Source organism: Peromyscus californicus, unplaced genomic scaffold (genome assembly GCF_007827085.1).
Source record: "Peromyscus californicus insignis strain IS unplaced genomic scaffold, ASM782708v3 Scaffold_8__1_contigs__length_139910024, whole genome shotgun sequence".
NCBI lineage: Eukaryota > Metazoa > Chordata > Mammalia > Rodentia > Cricetidae > Peromyscus > Peromyscus californicus.
Window position 1 is genome coordinate 120,291,954 of NW_026294606.1, and position 19,541 is coordinate 120,311,494.

The 19,541-nt window shown below is 40.4% G+C and overlaps 1 protein-coding gene across 5 annotated transcripts in view; it reads left to right on the forward strand.

Annotated features, from left to right (window-relative positions):
- Positions 1–19,541, forward strand: part of Rpgrip1l (RPGRIP1 like) — a 100,811-nt gene that overhangs the window by 47,511 nt on the left and 33,759 nt on the right. For 3 of the 5 annotated variants that reach the window (XR_008215688.1, XM_052727795.1, XM_052727797.1), the window contains exons 16-22: positions 3,669–3,820; positions 6,327–6,705; positions 13,868–14,058; positions 14,195–14,278; positions 14,793–14,903; positions 15,848–16,001; positions 18,415–18,485. Coding sequence is in view for 4 of the 5 variants with exons in the window: in XM_052727795.1 (XP_052583755.1) it covers positions 3,669–3,820; positions 6,327–6,705; positions 13,868–14,058; positions 14,195–14,278; positions 14,793–14,903; positions 15,848–16,001; positions 18,415–18,485 (1,142 nt within the window). In the remaining variant the exon portion in view is untranslated. The remainder of the gene's footprint in view (positions 1–3,668; positions 3,821–6,326; positions 6,706–13,867; positions 14,059–14,194; positions 14,279–14,792; positions 14,904–15,847; positions 16,002–18,414; positions 18,486–19,541) is intronic. The other 2 variants (XM_052727796.1, XM_052727799.1) reach the window with 2 other exon arrangements.

Sequence of the window (19,541 nt, forward strand, 5' to 3'; positions counted from 1 at the left end):
ACGAGGAAGCATGGCTTCCGGGAGTAGCATTTAGGGCACTTCTATTCAAAGCCTCTTTAATTTTTCGGTTACATGTTTTAGTTACCTTATAAAGTAGTAGGCTTTTAGATGACTTTCTCATTCACCCCTAATTTTGTTTAGCCCTCTCCCCCCACTATGATTTTAGTAGAATTTTTACTCTATCTTCCTGGTTTTTATATTAGTCTTATTCTTCTATTTTTCTAATGTTTTCACGCTTTCGTGTTTGGAAGGGAATCTCTGTTGTGTTGACTTTCGTCATTTCTAATCTCGCTACCAGTGTTTTCTCTTGCTACCACAGTGTTCTTCCCAGCCTCTTCTTTTTCCTTTTATTTACCTCCAGTCCCCTTTGTTTACCCTTTCTCTGCCTCCCTCCTTTATCTAATTCATTGATTGTTTCTATTTTCACATTTACCCTAAATAGTGTTTAACTTGGACTGGAGAGATGGCTCAGCAGTTAAAAGCACTGATTGCTCTTCCAGAGGACCTGGGTTCAATTCCCAACACACACGTAGCAACTCACAACTGTCTGTAACTCCAGGAGTCAACACCCTCACACAGACATACATGAAGGAAAAACACAAATGCACATAAAATTACAATAAATTTTAAAAAATAATGTTTAACTTGAAAGCACACTACACAGTAGTTTTCCATCTGCCATGGTCACTGGTGGTGTGTTAATGGACTGTGATTGATTTAAGTGTATCTCTGAACCATGCATGCATAGTTTGGTGGCTGTTGTTTGCTTTTTCTCTCAGGTACTAGAGAATAGGCCCTCAAGTGTCAGGGTCTCAATAAGGAAATCGTCAAATAAAACTAGGACCAATATCCAAGCAAATAGAAGCACAAATCACAACACAAGAAACATGAAAAAGCAAAAAACATGACTCCTCAAAAATCCTAACTCCTTAGCTGCTGAACTCTAACATACTGAAGTAGTTAAAAGGGCAGGTGAAGGCATCACCAATAAAAATTACCAATGGCCTTAAAGAAGATACACAGACAAGAAAATGAACTCGATTTTGAACCTGGAGAAAGTCAGCAACACTGAGGGAAAAGTCAGCAAAATGGATTTTAAAAATCCTGCAAGGAAATTAAGATGGGGGGTGTTAATGTGAAAACTTCAGTGAATCTAATTTTTAAAAACCCAAAGTGTCACTAACAGGCTAGACTCAGCTAATCAAGAGAATTTCAGGGGTAAGGACAAGGACAGGGAAATACTACACTTAAATATGAATAAAGGAAAGTAATAGGTGTGTATGACCACTGTGCCCAAGAACTCTGATGCACTCAAGAATCCCCAGGGTGGAAGGAGCTTCCTTCATTAGTGCTTATTGCTGCACTGTTCACGACAGACAAGACATGGAGCCAGCCTCAGAAGCGATAAGGAAATGTAGACATACACAATGGAAGCCACTCAGTTGTAAAGGATAAAATCACTGTACTATAGGAAAATTGATGGAGCTGGAGACCACTATGCTAAGAAAAATAAGCCAAATTAGAAAGACAAATCCTGTGGTTTTTCCTGCGTGAGAAAACACTTGATATTTAAGTGTGTACATGTGTGTATGTACATGTTTCTATGGCATGAAAGTCGAAGAGGGGATGTGGAAATAGAAGAGCACAATGGAATATATGGGCATGAAAGCCAAGGGGGGAGATTGGGGGAGGAGACTAGGGTTGGGGAGAAACAAGGGGAGTCACAATGAAACCCTATTACTTTGTATGCTCACTAAAACAAATCAATTCGATAACATTTTAAATCATAATTTGACCCTTTTTTAGTAGGCAGGGCAAGGATGGTAAGAAAAGTAGCCATATATTTGTTAGCTTCAACCTGTCCATTAGTCCTTCCATCAAGATTTGCTGGGCTGAGGATATAGCTCAGTTGGTAGAGTGCTTGCACAGCATGCACAAAACCCTAGGTCTGATCCCAATCATATGCGGCAGGTCTATAACCCCAGTACTTGGGAGGTAGAGGTAGGAGGATCAGAAGTTCAAGGCCATAGTGAGTTTGAGGTCAGCTCCAGCTAGATACCCTGTCTGGGGGTCAGAGGGTGCTGATCTGTTGAATGTGGGTCAATGAGGGAAATAAAGGAAGCAAATTCTCTGGCAAGAACAGCTAGGAGAATGGTCATGCAACTCACAGGAGAAGCCCAAATAGGAACAAATACAAAGAAGAAAATACAAGATTCTGTTAGACGAGACGGACCTGCCTATTAAGCATCTGACTGAGGTATCAGCTAGACAGTTGGGTAAATTGTCTGAAGGCTGGGGGATGAAGATGTGGAAATGAGAACCATTAGCTTATAGATACACTTTATTCTGTGGACCCAGATAATACCACATTGAAATGAATCCAGATAAGGAAGAGAAGGTGATAGGTGTCTGAGCATTGGGAATCTCCAGAATGTGGGGTTCAGGAAGAGGAAGAAGGAACAGCTGAGAAAACAGTGGCCTATATGCAGCAGGAAAACTTGAGTGTGTGGTCCTCCAGAAGCCAAGGGGCCTGTGAAGGAGAAGAAGGGAGGAAGGGCAACTTAGTGTCTAATTGCATGACTCACTGCTTAGATGATGGAGTCCTGGCTCAGAAAGAAAATATTTAAGTGCCTTTTTCCCTCCTGTCACCAGCAACCCTGGCCTCTCCCAAAGACTACAAGTTCATCCAAAGATACTTTATGTATACACAAAGAAAGGTATCTGTAGGGATACTCTTCTTTGGGGGCTTTTGAATTAATGGCAGATAGTAAATCTTTTTCAATATTGACGGTGATGGCCCATTTGTAAGAAAAAATTGACGAAATAAGCATAATATACTTAACACTATGGTAACATTCAGAAAAAGTTCCAGAACTTTCTTTTTGACAAGTATTTAGAAGCCATATGTACCATCCCTTGGGAAGAAATATTTTGAAGGCAGCTGCAGTCCTTGCCCTTAAGAAACTTGTGTGGTGTACATACTTCACAGTTGTGAACAGACAGACTGGAGTGGTCAGTGCAGTAATAAGGACATAAGCTCTACACCGGAAGCTTAGGGCTATCAAATCTTCCAGAAAGCCATGGAGCAAAGTCATGGGAGAGAGAGAGAAGCTGCCTGAGTGGAACGTACACGGCGAGTAACATACAAGGGCACATTGACAGTGCTGTTATTTGGCATAACTATGACCTCTTCCACATGCTGTGGTCCAGCAAAGAAGTGGAAAGATGCCAAAGATCCCTTAAAAGTTGAATCAAAATATGGAATGTCATATTTATAATTCTGAGGTTGTATATTGTAAATGTCAGGCTAGATTGAGTCCAACTTGTTTAAAGAAAAGTACCACAGTATCCAGAAGAAACTGTGGAGTATCTGATTCACTGTTTGGATTTTTCTTTACATGCAAGATTGAAATGATAGCAGTTGAAATAGCTCAATCATAGTTTGTCATGGCTCTTTAATATTTAACATGCAGTGAAACTCATACTCCAGATGTAACTTTCCTTCATCTCTGTTATTTGCCAATCAAACATTATTTGTGCAAGTCATATTATTTTACTCTGTATAAAGTTTATGCCTTTAATATATAATACCATTGGTGTATTTTACTCATATATATTCTCATTTCTGGGACTTTTTTAACTGTGGATCATGCATTGATTATGTGTAGGAACTAAAGGAGACACCCCAGATTTTGGCACAGTAGAATACTGGTTCCGATTAAGAGTTCCCATGGACCAAGCAATCCGACTTTATCGAGAGCGGGCGAAGGCATTAGGGTACATAACATCCAATTTTAAGAAGCCAGAGAAAATGCAGTTGGTAAGCTTGACTGTAAGACCCTTTTATAGCACAGCATCTATGCTATCTCCTTATATCCTATGCTTTAGACTGAAACTGTTTTCTTTTATGGGCATCAAGTGGCTAATTTAACCTTTTATTTAAGAATAATCGCACTCCCAGCAAGTAGCAAGAGTGGTAGAGAGTTGGCCTGTGGATACTTTGCCACTTACTCCCAGTTGTAACATCTTACACAGTTAATAGCCTAATCTGGAAAGATGGAAATCAAGCTGGGAATGGGGGTGCATGACTGGTATCCCAGTTCTTCAGGAGACTGAGGCACAAGGATGACAGTTTCAAGACCAGCCAGGGCAACTTCACAAGACCCTGAATCAAAACACAAAATGTTTTAAAGGGCTAAGGATGTGGTTTGATGGTAGAGTGCTTGCCTAGCATGTGCATTGCTAGGCTCTTGGTTCACTCCCTAATGCTGAAAAGCAAAACCAAGCACGAAATTGACCTGTGTAGTATTATTAATTGAGCTCCTCCATACCATAATCAGACTTCTTCAGTATCTGCTCACAGTCACTTGTGTTCATTCTGTGCAGTTTTTATGCTTGTGGATACTCGCTGCACCTCTACCACAAGACACAGAACTGTTCCCTTGGTACAAAGGATTTCCCCTGTGCTTGACACTTTGAGAAAATAGTAGTGTTATCACACATCAAGAGACCTTCATTAATGATTTCTGCTGTTAAAGAAATAACTATTATATCACTCTCTATGCTTCTTTCCAATGGGTTCCTACCATTAGATTTTTGGAATGCAAAGTAGAACACAAAATTAATGCTTTCTTGCTGAATACCAGGAGTTTAAATGCAGCTCTCTATTCCCCTAACTATATTTCGAGTCTTAACAGCCACATTTTCAGATTAGTTCCATGAGCCAACAAATGCACTGAATCAAGTGAAATAGAACTCTGGAGTTGATGACCTCTTCTATATGACATGAATATCAAAAGAAAACAAAGTATGTGAGTGACAGAGGGAGAATATGGCAGAAACGTGTTGAAATGTGTGTGCAATCGTAATTGTCTTTCTTCTTTTCTTGGAGTCTATGGTTCTGAGCCCCATAAACCAGTGGCCAGGTTGATGGTAGGTGATCCCATTTCTGATCCAGTAGTCCACCCAATTATGATTAAGGAATATCCCCTTGGCCTCTGTTGAACCAGGCAGATTTTGCTTTCCAAAAGCAAGGAAAAGTAACTCGTATTGCCTCTAACATTTGAAATTTGGAGCTGTTGACAGCCAATTTCCACCATGTTAGGCAGCAAAATGAAGTGAAGAGTCTGAAGAGAGAATAAGGAGCCAGTACTCAGAGAGAAATCGAGACCAGACAAAGTAAAATCTGGCATTTTCCAAAATGTATGAGCTTGTAGGGACCAACCATGTTTCTGTTGTGCAGATCCATGAAATATCCCTGTAGTATTATGTGAAATTGTCTTCTTTCTTACTTTCGCTGGATGTATTGCTTCTTTGAATTAACTTAAAGGACCATGACAATGTAAATGTAGATTCTCAAACCAAAGAGGACATGACACCTGCTTCCCAGAGATCACCTTACTATAGCATTCTTCACAACACACCTTGAAAGAATCTGGTACAGAGATGAGAATTAGTGTTTTCTTGGTTTTCTGCTGTAATGGATTGAGTGGGGGTGGGGAAAGGGAGAGGAGTACTTTAAAAATCATTCCACTGAGCTTTCCTTGGTTGAGCGCAAGCTACCTGGGTAAGCAGTGTTGTACTCGCTCAAGTTTCCCACTGTACACCAGCAGAGGTCTCCACTGGGGGCACTGAGACCAGCATTTCTTACTCAAGCCAGATTCAGTACTGCAGAAGGGTTCCACTGGGCAAGGCCGGAAGTTCTCCAATGCTGAACTAAACAAGGCCCTAGAACACTGATGTTTTCTTTGTCTCAGATCATCTCAGCTATAAAAGATTTACCACTTACTGCAAAGGATTTCTAATATCTGGTATGCTTACCAGTGTTCCCAAGAGGGACATGGAATAGTTTCCAGTTCTGCCCAGGGCCTTTGCTCATCTCTTGTGGAATGCCCTCCCAATCCAGCGTTTTAGCCTTTCAGGCTTGTCTCAAACCACACTCTGGGTGAGCAGATGAGTATCCTTTGGTTAGGACGGTCTTCAGACCCACCACTGACTTGGCTCTTCAATTATTAAGCAGAATTAAGAACATCACATTAACTTTTTGCCTTGGGTTTATTTGATATTAGGACTAATTTCTACAGATATCGTTTGTCACCCATGTTTGCTGCCAATTGCACGGGATTGTGTATTCTCACGTGTGCTAGGTTTTTCATGGTATGGTTCTGAAGCATGCTAGTTTTGGATAAGAATCTTTTTTTGCTGAGAAAAATAACTTTAACATAAAAATATGTAGTTTTGTTCATTTACAAAATTTCTTTTGGAGGTTGGCAGCTAACATCTTTTAATTGTATTTTTTCTACAATATAAATATGTATGTCTTCCAGTTGAGTCAGCAAGCACCCACAACTGCGCAGATCAGTTCAACAGATTCCACAGATGGCAGCTTAAATGAACTTCACATTACAGTAAGATCTTGCAGCAACCTGCAGTCCCGAGTGAGCCACCTGCAGCCACACGCATATGTTGTGTACAAGTTTTTTGATTTTCCAGACCATGACACAACCATCATTCCCAGTAGCAATGATCCGCAGTTTGATGACCACATGTGTTTCCCAGTGCCAATGAATATGGATTTGGATCGATACCTTAAGTCAGAGTCTCTGGGTTTTTATGTGTTTGATGATAGTGATACCCAGGAGAATATTTACATAGGGAAAGTCAATGTGCCTCTGATCTCACTGGCACATGACAGGTGTATCTCAGGTAAGAGTGTGTTCTTGATTCTATGAAACTGTAAAAACGAACTTAAAGTATACCTTAGTATTATGTCTGTGATTTATTAGTAACTAATTTTCCTAACCTTAGGCAATATTTGTACTTCAGGTCTATAATACTGTTTATATTTTTAGTTATTTCCTTGGTTGGAATTACAGCACTTTCAGTATTTGAGGGACTATAATATACACCATATAGTCTATTTAAAAATAATAGTAACTTCATTACATTAAGATATAAAAAGTCTAATGTAATTCCATTCTCTCTTCCCTCCTTTGTGTTGTTACTGCCATGTATATGTACATAGTATGCCGGTAATTTGTCGTTTTTATTGGTGTATATTAATTACACAAAATAATGGGTTATGACATTTTCATACATGTACATAACATGTGATCATATTCACCACTCTCCCCCATTACCATCTTTCCTCCCTCCCCCACCCCCCTTTGCCCATATATAGAAAAACAACAATGAAGTGTTCTAATTGCTTTATGTAGTACCTTACTCCTGTAATAAAATTAAGAGAATGAAAGCTAGTTATAGAGATCTTGATCTTTACCTGTATATTTACTATTTGGGTATTTATTTTTCCTAAAGATCAACTTCCTTTCTCACTCTGATTTATGTCCTTACCATTGGGTCATTTCCTTGCTCCATGAAGCTCTGCCTCAGTCCTTTATGGTGTATGTTATCTTGTGTGTTATGAACCCAACAATATAATTTTATAATTACTAGTTTATATAATTATCTTTTAAACCAGTTAAGAGGAGAGAAGAAAAGGTAGTTGCCTGGTCTCTTATGATTACATATGCAGTTACCCTGTTGGTCCCTATCAGATGTGTGGATTTGAGTTACCATCATGTGTCTTTTTCTTTCAACCTGAAGAAAACTTACTTAATATTTGCTGGAAGTCAGGTCTGCTGCTAGCAAGTGGATTCACTCATTGTTATCTTGGAATATTCTTACTTTTCCTTTGAATTTTTTGAAGGCTAATCTTGCTAGCTAGTAGTTTGGATGTTGGGTTTTGGTTTGGTTTTGTTATCCTTCTAGCACATTTAGTACATCAAACCACTGGCTATGGACAGCCATTGTTTCTAAGAAGCCACCTGTTAACCTTATTGTGAGTCATATATACATGGTGCTGTTTTTAAGGCTGTGTTTGAGGTTGGAATAGTTTGTGCCTACATGTGTTTCCTCTGTGTTTCTTCTACTTGTGGTTTGTTGAGCTTCTTGTGTGTGTAATATAGTGTTACACACCCAATTTGAATAGTTCTGTCAGTTCTTCCTTAGGTATTTTCCCCCGCTCCTTCTCCTCTTCTGATACAAAGTTGGTGTGTTTAGTAGCACCCATAAGTCTCTCTGGCTTGGCTCTTCTTTCTTCCCATTCTTTTCATTTGATAGTTTTACTGTTCTTGGATTAGTTCCTGTGCCACTCACCTCTCCTGTTGAGCCCACTGTTGGATGTATTCCCTTGCAGTAGTGTTTTCAGCTCCATAATTTCTATTACTTCTTTTTAGTTTCTTCTTCACCATCCTCCACTTCCACTCCCAATGCTGGCTGGGTCTCCAGAGGCTCACTTCCAACACAATTTCAGATAGATGGATGGATGGATGGATGGATGGATGGATGGATGGATGGATGGATGGATGGATATATAAACAGATGATTGATAGGCAGATAGATGAGAGAGAGAGAACTAAAGAGAGAGAGAGAGAGAGAGAGAGAGAGAGAGAGAGGAGAGAGAGATGGAAGATAGGTTCACTTTACTGTGTCTATTTGATTGGTCATTGTCATATAATTTAATTTTCCTCATAGATTTTTATTGAAAAAATTTCCATATAATATATTCTGATCATAGTTTCCTCTCTATTGACTCCTCCAAGATCCTCCCACCTCACTACCCACTCAACTCCATGCCCTTCCTTTCTCTCTCTCTTTAGAAAACAAACAGGCAGAAAGAAAGAGAGAGAAAAAGAAGGAAGAAAGAACCAAACAAAGACAGACACACAGACAGACAAACAAAACCCATAAAAACCATAATAAACAAAAGACCAATAAGACAAAAAAAATGCCAAAACAAAGCAATTTAAGACAGAAAGTCTACAAAAATCACGTGGGGTTTGTTTTGTGTTGGCTATCTACTGCGGCCTGCCCTTAACTGTGATTAATATACCCAGTGAGACTCCATTGGAGAAATCTAACTTTTCCTTTACAAGCGGGTATCAATTGCAGATGGCGCCTAGGTTAGGAGTGGGAGTGTGTGTCCACTTCCCCCTTTCAGCACTGGGACCACATCCAGCTTGAACCTATGCAGGTTGTAGAGAGCTACCAATAACCTTGGCAATAGCCTAGTATATTTGGGGGGTTTCCATGGGGACCTCTTGGCCAACTAGTCAACTAGATATAACCCATTTCTGGAACTAGATGTTTTACTTTGTGATGAAATATGTCTAATTGGGGCATAGTGTCCCCATTTATTTGGTGACTCCACTTATATTTCTTTCAAATATGTATATATTTTAGGAAGCTTCTAGAGGAGTAGGTTTCCATATGACCCTTCAAATAGCCATTAGGGTTACTTTCCCCTCCCCATATTCCTTTCTCATCCAATCCCCCTCCCCATGTAATCCTCCCACTCCAATCTTCCCCCTGCCTCTTCAGTACTCTACTTCCCTTTCCTTAAGAGATCCTCCCTTCCGCCCAAGTCCCTTATGTATATGTAACCTTTGTGGTTGTACAGGTTATAGCATGCCTATTAAAGGCTTAGAAACTAGTATGCAAATAGAGTTAAAACATACGAAATTTGTTTTGGGGAGTCTGGGTTACCTTACTTGGGATTTTTTTTTTTTAGCTCCATTCATTTACCTACAAATTCCAAAATTTTGGTTTCTTTAACAGCTGAGTAGTATTCCATTGTATAAATGTGCCACATTTTCATTATCCATTCATCAGTTGATGGACATCTAGTCTATTCCCAATTTCTGGCTATTATGAATAGAGCAGCAGTGAACATGGATGAGCAAGTCTGTCTGTGGTAGGATGTAGAATCCTTTGGGTATATGCCCAAGAGTGGTATAGCTAGATTTTGAGGTGGATCTACCCCCAGCCTCTGGAGGAACTGTCACACTGATTTACATTGCAGTTGTACAAGTTTGCACTCTCATGAGCAAGGAATAAGTGTTCCCTTTCCCAACGTCCTTGACAGCATGAACTGTCAGTTGCTTTGTTGCTCTTCGTGATTTCCACTGGCATAAGATGAAATCTCAAAGTAGTTTGGATTTGCATTTCCGTGGTAACTAAGAATATTGACATTTCTTTAAGTGTTTCTTGGCCATTTGTGTCTGATTCTTTGAGAACTCTCCATTTTAGCTATGTACCCCATTCTTTAATTGGGTTGTTTTCTTGGTGTCCAGGTTTTTTATTTCTTTATATATTTTAGATATAAACCCTCTATCAGATGTGAAATTGGTTTAAAAAATTGCCCCTCTGTAGCCTGCCACTTTACCCTAATGATGTTATCCTTTGCCATACAGAAGTTTTTTGGTTTCATGAGGTCATCCCATTTATTAATTTTTTTGTTCTTTTTTTTCTTATTCTTATCTAATACAATACATCTGGACCACAGCTTCCACTCCCTCCCTTTCTCCTAGCCTCAACACTTCCTCTTTCCCCAAGACCCACTGCTCCTCCATTGCCCTTCAGAAAAGAGCAGACTTCCCAGGGATATCAACCAAACAAGGGATAACAAGATACTGTAAAACTAGGCATAAACTGTCATAGCATGGCTGGATGAGGCAACCCAATAGGAGAAAAAAAGGCCCCATGAGCAGGCAAAGAGCCAGAGACACCTCCAACCACTGTTAGGAGTCCCACAAACCCCGAGCTAAACAACCACAGTATATATGTAGAGGGCCTAGTGTAGACCCATGCAGGCTTCTTGGTTGTGCCTCAGTCCCTGTGATCTTCTATGAGCTCTGCTTAGTTCATTCTGTGTCCTCGATCCCTCTAGCTCCTATAATCGCTGCCCCCCTTCTTTGGAGTTCCCTGAGCTCCACCTAATGTCTGGCTCCGGGTCTTCGTATCTGCTCCCATTAGCTGCTGAAGGAAGCCTCTCTGATGGTGATTGGACTAAGCACCAATCTAGAGTATAGCAGAATATCATCAGGAAACATTTTATTGACTTTATTTATTTGTTTGTTTGTTTGTTTATTATTTATTTATTTATTTTGCAGTCATGTCTGGTTCTACCCCAAGTCTCTGAACCATCCAGCTTCCAGATCCTGGCCATCCAGGCAGTGTCCGGCATAGGCTGCCTCTCATGGCTTGGGCCTCAAGTTAGACTAGTCATTGCTTGGCCACTCCCACAAGCTCTGAGCCACCATTGCCCCAGCGCATCTTGTAGGCAGGACAGGTTGTGGGTTGTAGGTTTGGTGGCTGGGTTGGTATCCCAGTCCCAGCACTGAGAGACTAGTCTGGTTACAGAAGATGGCCTGTTCAGGCTCCATATCCTACCTTCCTTGGAGTCCTCACTAGGGTCACCTTCCTAGGTTCCAGGAAGTTTCCACTGCACTAGGTTTCCATATCACCCCCTAAATACCCACCTATTCCAGTTGTCTCTCCCTGTACCCTCTCCCTCCGCCCTCCCTCACCTACTTGATCCCCCCATTCCTATCCCCATCCACCCCCAGTCCACCCATAAAATCTATTCTATTTCCCCTTCCCAGGGAGATCCATATGTGTCCCCCCTAGACCTCTCCTCTTTATCTAACTTCTCTGGCTCTGTGGATTATAATATGATTATACTGTACTCAACAGCTGATACCCACTTATAAGTGAGTACATATCATGTTTACCTTTCTGGATCTGGGTTGCCTTGCTCAGGATGATTTTTTCTAATTCCATCCATTTGCCTGCAAATTTCATGATGTCATTTTTTTCTAACAGCTGAGTAGTATTCCATTGTGTATATATACCACATTTTCTTTATCCATTCTTCAGTTGAGAGGCATCTAGTTCTTAGTGCCTGTGCTATCAGTGTTCTGTTCAGAAAGTCTTTCCCTGTGCCAATGAATTTAAGACTATTCCCGAGTTTCCATTCTGTCAGATTCAGAGTATCTGGTCTTATGTTGAGGACCTTGATCCCTTTGGAGCTGAGTTTTATGTAGAATGATAAATGTGGATTAATTTTCCTTATTCAAAATGCAGACATCCAGTTTGACCAGCACCATTTGCTCAAGATGCTGCCTTTTTCCTAGTATGTTTTTGGTTTTGGGTGTTGTTGTTGTTGTTTTGATCCTTTATCAAAAATCAGCTGTCCATTGGTGTATGGACTTATGTCTGGGTCTCTTCAATTCAATTCCATTGATTGACGTGTCTGTTTTGTGCCAATACAATGCTGTTTTTATTACTCTAGCTCTGCAGTACAACTTGAAATCTGGGATGGTGATACCTCCAGCAGTTCTTTTATTATTCCAGGTTGTTTTAGCTATCCTGGGCTTTTGCGTTGTGTGCCTTTCCATATGAAGCTGAAAATTGTTTTTCAATTTCTGTGAAGAATTGTATTGAAATTTTGATGGGGATTGCATTGAATCTATAGATTGCTTTTGGTAGGATGGCCATTTATACTTTCTAAATCCATGAGCGTGGGAGATCTTGCTGTCTTCTGGTATCTTCTTCAATTTCTTACTTCCGTGTCTTAAAGTTTTCATTATACAAGTCTTTCACTTACTTGGTTAATGTTACCCCAAGGTATTTTATATTATTTGAGGCTATTGTGAAAGGTGTTATTCCCTGGTTTCTCTCTCAGTCCATTTGCCACTTGTATATAGAAGGATTAATGATTTGTGTGTGTGTGTGTGAGTTAATTTTGTATCCAGCTACTTTGCCGTAGTGTTTATCAGCTGTAGGAGTTTCCCAGTGGAATTGTTAGGGTCACTTGTATACAGTATCATACCATCTGCAGAAACTTTGACTTCTTTCTTTCCAATTTGTATCCCCTTAATCTCCTCTAGTTATCTTATTGCTGTAGCTAGAACTTCAATATACAGTGAATAGGTATGGAGGTAGTGAACAACTTGGTCTTGTTTCTGATATTAGTGGAATTGCTTTGAGTTTCTGTCCATTTAAGTTGATATTAGCTGTGGACTTGCTGTAAATTGCCTTTGTTGTGTTGAGGTATGTCCTTCCTATCCTTGGTCCCGGATTTTATTATGTTGGGGTGTGGGACTTTTGTCAAAGGCTTTTCTGTTTACTATGATATGATCGTGGTGGGGAGGTTGTTTTTGTTTTGTTTTGTCTTTCAGTTTGTTTATATGGTGGATTGCATTTATCCATTTACATATGTTGAACCATCTCTGCATCTCTAGGCTGAAGCTTACTTGATCTTGGTGGATGATCTTTTTGATGTGTTCTTGGATTTGGTTTGCAAGTATTTTATTGAGAATTTTTGCATGTATGTTCAAAAGGAAAATTTGTCTGTAATTCTCTTTCTTTATTGGTTCTTTATATGGTTTTGGGTATCAGGGTAACTGTGGCCTCATAAAACAAATTGGTCAATGTTCCTTCGGTTTATATTTTATGGAATAATTTGGGCAACCATTGACTCTTTTGAAAATCTGGAAAAATTCTGTGCTAACACCATCTGGCCCTGGGCTTGTTTTGGTTGGGAGACTTTGAATTCCTGCCTCTACTTTACTTCATACTGTATATGGGGGCAGGGAAGGGGAAAGGCTACAGCAAGTGGTCTGCTGCAGAGCTGGAGATGCAGAAGGGGGATTGGATCTGGAAAGAGGAAGGAGAAGTGAAGATCTGCAGTTAGCCTGCCTCTCTATCCATGGCCTGTGAGCCAGGCATTCGAGGCTGGGGTCATGGGATGAGGCAGGGGATGGAAGGTTGGAAGGAAAGATCTATGTGATCATTGGCAATGGGTCAGAAAGGAAGGGAAGACCACAGTAGATGTTCTGCTACAGAACTAGGGAGAAGACGTGGGGATTAGATTCGGAGGATTGTCGGGAGAAGAGAAGATCCACAGTTAACGTGGCTGCTTCCCTAGTTTGATTGGCCTCCGGGTTCCCAGGCCTCTGCTGTAATTCTTAGAATGACAAGGCTTCGCTCTGGCATTGGTCAAAATGATTTTCATAATTTGCAGGGATATTTGAGTTAATGGATAATGAAAAGCATTCTGCAGGAACCATCCAAGTTATATTGAAATGGAAATTCACCTACCTTCCACCAAGTGGATCAATAACTACTGAAGACCTGGGAAAGTTCATATGCAGAGAAGAGCCAGAGGTTGTTCAGAAACTACCTCCAACATCTTCGGGTGTTACATCAGTTGTAGTGAGTAACAGTGGCTTTCAATTTCAATTAATGCTTTGAATATAAAGTTAATAGCCAAGTAATTCCACCAAAAACTAGCTGAAACCTCCTCTAAAATGTAATGATCATTATAGTGTGATGTGTCATTTTATCTTAGGCACCAAAACCTAAACCAAGACAACGTTTAACACATGTGGACAAAAAGGTCTCTTTTGTGGATCCCATGCCGCACCTGAGTCCTGTGAGTAACAAATACTCCAAATACCAGTTCCCTTTCTTGCAGCAAATACTTGACAGTATAGACTGCACTGTACCTTTCTGACATAGTAAGAGACAGTAGACCCAGCACATCTTTACTGTGGTACCAGTTTGTGCTCTTAATTGGCCCCTCCATGACCCTAATAGTCCTTTCCAACTTCCAGATGAGTCTTCTGCTCCCATTTATAAAAGAGTCGCCGGGCGTTGGTGGCGCACGCCTTTAATCCCAGCACTCGGGAGGCAGAGCCAGGTGGATCTCTGTGAGTTCGAGGCCAGCCTGGTCTACAGAGTGAGATCCAGGAAAGGCACAAAGCTACACAGAGAAACCCTGTCTCGAAAAACCAAAAAAAAAAAGTCTTCAAAGAAGTTGTATAAATTCTGTCTCCCTTCCTGCATATTGTTTCTTGATCTTACACAGTCAAGCATGTACCTGCCTAAAACTATTCTTGTAATGAATACAAAAATAACATAAATGGTTTTCTTCTCATTAATTCAAGGAGACTTCTCCTCCTCCTCCTCCTTCTAAGGATATAAAGGATAATTCCCCAGAAATGGAACACACACCAGAAACAGAAAATAGTATACCAACTGTTACATATACTTCCAAGGTATGCCTTTGTATTAAAATTATTTTGAAAGGTTTATTTTGGGACTTAAAAGACTGTATTTTGTGGTTAGACATGATTCAGGAAATCATAGCGTTTTTCCTACTTTTGAATATGACTTCCTCATAATAGAAAGGTTTTAAAAATGATAAATATAGCAGATACAGTCGTCCACACATTGGCAGAAAATCTATAAATATGTAAACTAAATTCAATATAAAAGTCATTTTGAGATTAATACACCCTTCATTATTTTGTTTAGTTTTGTTAAGACAGGATTTTATGTGTGCCAGGCTGATCTGAAACTCACTGTGTAGCTGTGGATAACCTTGGGTTCCATATCCTCCTGCCTCCACCTCCACGTGATGATATTACAGACATGCACTACCACACTAGGCTAACTTACATCCTTCATTCTTAATGTGTATTTGGATCTTTATTGACCTGTGTGTTTTAATCTGTTTCTACAATCTAAGTGCCTGTTTTCTAATGAGTCTTTAATAGCTATGTTGTGTATCTCTATGGGTTGTGTTGTTTGACTGATGGAGGTCGTTACAGAGGTAGAGTTGGGGGGTGGGAGTGGTGGAGGAGGAAAAGGAATTGGAGGTGGTGGGGGGAGGAAGAAGAGGAGGAGGTGATGTTGGTGGTGGTGGTGGTGGTGGAGGAGGTGATGTGGTGAAGGAGGAGGTGGTGGTGTGCTTTAGAGACATAAGCTCACTTATAGCTCAGGCTGGCTTAGAACTCACTTCTCCTTATACAGTGTATGCTGGCCTCAAACTCCTTATGCCAGGGTTCTAGGCATGAGACTCTATGCCCAGCTATCTATCTGTGTACTCAAGTCTCAGATGTACATGTTTTATTATTCCAGTGCTTCAACAAGAATGCCATAAAATGTAACCAAGCAATAATAAATACAGCAATGTGTGTCTCTTCTACATGTTTCACAGGAAAGCAGTGTGGCTGAGGTAGAAAAAAACGTAGAGAAAATGCAAAAAGGAAAAGAAGACGACATCTCTTTCCTCTCTGAGGGTCAGCTTGCATCACAAAGTGTGGCTTCCTCTGAAGATGAAACAGAAATAACAGAAGAACTGGAGCCAGAAGGTGAGTTTGTGTTTAAACTGTTCTTGCCCACCTGACTCTGCTTTGCTTTCTCTGTGAGAGCACGCATGTCTTCCTCAACACATCATTCAGCAGTGAAAGCCACCTCATGATGCCCACCTCTTGGCAGAAGTGCTGGGTGAGCATTCTCTGTCCAGGCTGTCATCTCTCTCTTCCTCGGTCAACTTGGGACTCCCGCACAGAATACAAGTGTCATTGCTGAGCTTGTCGCCAATTTATGTCTTAGACGTCTTACATTCTCTTTGGGTTTGGTATTATCAATTGGATTATTCTTTAGCTTTGACTTTTTTAGATTAAAATCAAGAATTGTGACATAAAAAAAGAGAATATACTGTCTCATTTCATTAATATAAAGTGCAATAAAATTGAACTAATTCTGAATAGACAGGAAGCAGGGGAGTAGCATGTGGAAGCCTGGGTGGGTGCAAAGGAGAAAGAGTCAGAGGAAACGGGTGTTGGTTAGGTACACTGCCTTTTTAAAAACGTGTATTTATTTTGCATATGCTACAACATACTTGGAAGTCAAAGAACAGCTTTTGGGGGTTGGTTCTCTTCTTCTATGGAGGTTCCAGGGATCAAACTCAGGTCCTCAGGCTTGGTGACAGACGCCTTTACCCACTGAGCCTTCTTGCCAGCCAATATTTGCTATTTTAATTAGGAAGATAGAGATAGTTTCACAGAATTAAATGTCAAATAACAAATTTTGTAGTTTAAATATGTATAGTTTATTATATGTATATTTTTACCTCAATAGAGCTGTCATTTTTTTAAATTCTTTAAAAGTAAGGATAACATTGATTTTTTTTTTTACACACTATTTTGTGTAAGCCATTGGAAAATATCTGCTATATGATGGCAGGTGTAGGCTCGGCTGTTGTGGAAGCTCTGGTGCCATGTTGGAGCTGAGACTAAGCATCATTCTCCACTTACTACCCCCACAGCCTTTGTGCATCCCCTCCCCAGACACTCTAGCAGGCACCCAGTGCCTCTCAGACTTAATTACTAAGTCATGAAAATTCATATGGCAGCTTAAAAGAATGCGTGGGAGAGGAATGGAAGAAAGATGTTCTTTCTATAATTGATGAGCCAAATGTAGGACTGCAGAAACTAGTTGGGTCTGGCCATGGTAGATAGCTTATGTCTCATGCTCAATTGCATGAGTAGAGAAGGGCTGCCTCTCACTGTGTAGCTACAGCTGCATGTGGCCTAGTAACAGTTTCATCAGCTTCCTGCTGAGGTGAGAGAGACAAAGGCTTGTGGACAGTGCCATCAAGTACTGTAGAGAAAGACTTCATCAGAGTATAGGCTCCTTACAGAAGCAGAGTGCCACTGCTGCCGCAGAGCCCTGCAAGATGGCTGCGTGGCATGAGGGGTGACCTCATACCTTGGCATAGCTCTGTGCAGGCTGCTGACTGCTCAGTCAGCACAGGTGTGCATATATCATCCTTCAAACACACAGTGACAGAGGAAGGAAGGAAGGAAGAAGTGGACATATAGGACATTTGACTTCTGTTGGTGGTGTTCACAATGCCATTGATACTTTTTCAACTGTGGTTAACTAGGTTCAGAGTTTTGCTAACTTTCTAGGCTGACATACAAAGTAATGGATTTCTCCATTGCATTTCATACCTATGTGTCATTATGCCTCGCTTTCTTTCACTCTCCTCCTCTGCCCCCACCCCAGCTGCCTCCCTTTCTTCCCCCAGTTAATCCACTTCTTCTTTTCTGTCACATGTGTGGCATTACCACGCCTTTAATTGCTATGTAAACTGGTATGTCCAGAAGATGGAAAGATTGGCTAGTCCTCTCACCTGTAGTTTGTGACGATCCTGTAAGTATATATGGAAGTTTGTAAAACTGCTTCTAGTTTAAAATACAGTAAGCAGAATAGAGCAAGTTTGTTTAAATAATTAGAGGAATTATGAAGCATAATAAAGTCCAGAAATGAGAAAAAAGAAGGAACTGGAGAGATGGCTTGGTTGGAAAAGGTGTTTCCCACCAACCCTGAAAACCTGAGTTTGATTCCCTACACCCACATAAGAGAAGGGGAGAACTGACTCCTATAAGTTATACTCTGACCTCCACACGTGTAGTGGCCCATGAACCACACACCCACAAATAAATAACTAAATGTAAAATTTTAAGAGGAAAAAAGTAATATCTATTACCTTATACATTATTTTCATTCATTTTATAATATAATAATAATTATTTTTATTTCTTTTGTGTTTACCAAAATTAAACATGTGAGTTTTTCAGGTTGCTTTTTCCTTTCCTAAAATAAACATGCAAAAGGGATAAGCCTGGTTTTCATGTTGTTCTTTTATGTTGTCTTGTGGCATGTGCAGTGAATATGTTGGCTAACTGGGTAAATGTTGGTTGTGTTTCCTGACAGATGAGGACGGGTCAGCTTCTGACAGTGATGACTGTATCATCTCAGGTTCTGTCTCCGAGGATAACAGACAGGTGAGTAGCTCTATGCCAGGACACTGTTCTAAACTAAGGCTGGCTGTCATTCTCAGCCTATCAGACTTCAGAAATGGAATTTTTTTTTTTTTGAGACAGGGTTTCTCTATGTAGCTTTGCGCCTTTTCCTGGAGCTCACTTGGTAGCCCAGGCTGGCCTCGAACTCACAGAGATCCGCCTGGCTCTGCCTCCCGAGTGCTGGGATTAAAGACGTGCGCCACCACCGCCCGGCCCCAGAAATGGAAATTTAAGGCAAAAATATTTGTGGAAAAATTTTACTTGTCTACCGCAGGACAGTTTTACAGATAAAGTTTTTCTCTGTATGTTTATGTATGTGTGCACATGTTTATATGAAGGTACATGTGTATGCATGTGTGTAGAGGCCAGAGATCAACATCAGGGGTCTTGCTCAATAACTCTGTATCTTATTTTTTGAGACAGAGTCTCTTGCTGAACCTGCCGATTTGGCCAGACTATCTGGCCAGCATGACCCCCAGGACCTAACTGTCTCTATCTCCCTAGTGCTGGGATTATAGACTCACACTGCTGTACCCAGCTTTTGCTTTTTTTATGGGTGTTTCAGGAATCAAACTCAGATTCTCATGCTTGCATGGGAAACACTTAACCAACTGAACCACCGCCTTGGCTCCTGCTTACCCTTGTATTATGACATGGACTACAACATGTAAGCATTACTTTTGCACAGAGTACCTGACACGGGCAGCGAGATCCACCTCTTACTAAAGTCAGCCGACCTCCCTACTTCCCTTTCAGTTCCTGTGTACAAAGATGCATTAAAGCAGATCTGCATCTCAGAGAACACAACTGTGAAGTTGCATTGAAACTGTAAAAGCTTACCTACATAGCTTCAGAGAGTATTCAGATCTAAATGTGTCTACTGCCAAACTCTCAATATTACTTCACTTCTGACAGAAAAACTAAAACTGTTCAGAAAAATGATTAAACATGTCTAGGAATTCTTTGTTTTAGATCACATTACTGAAATGTATATAAAATGAAATATTGAAAAGAAAATTCTATTTCAAAATATACATG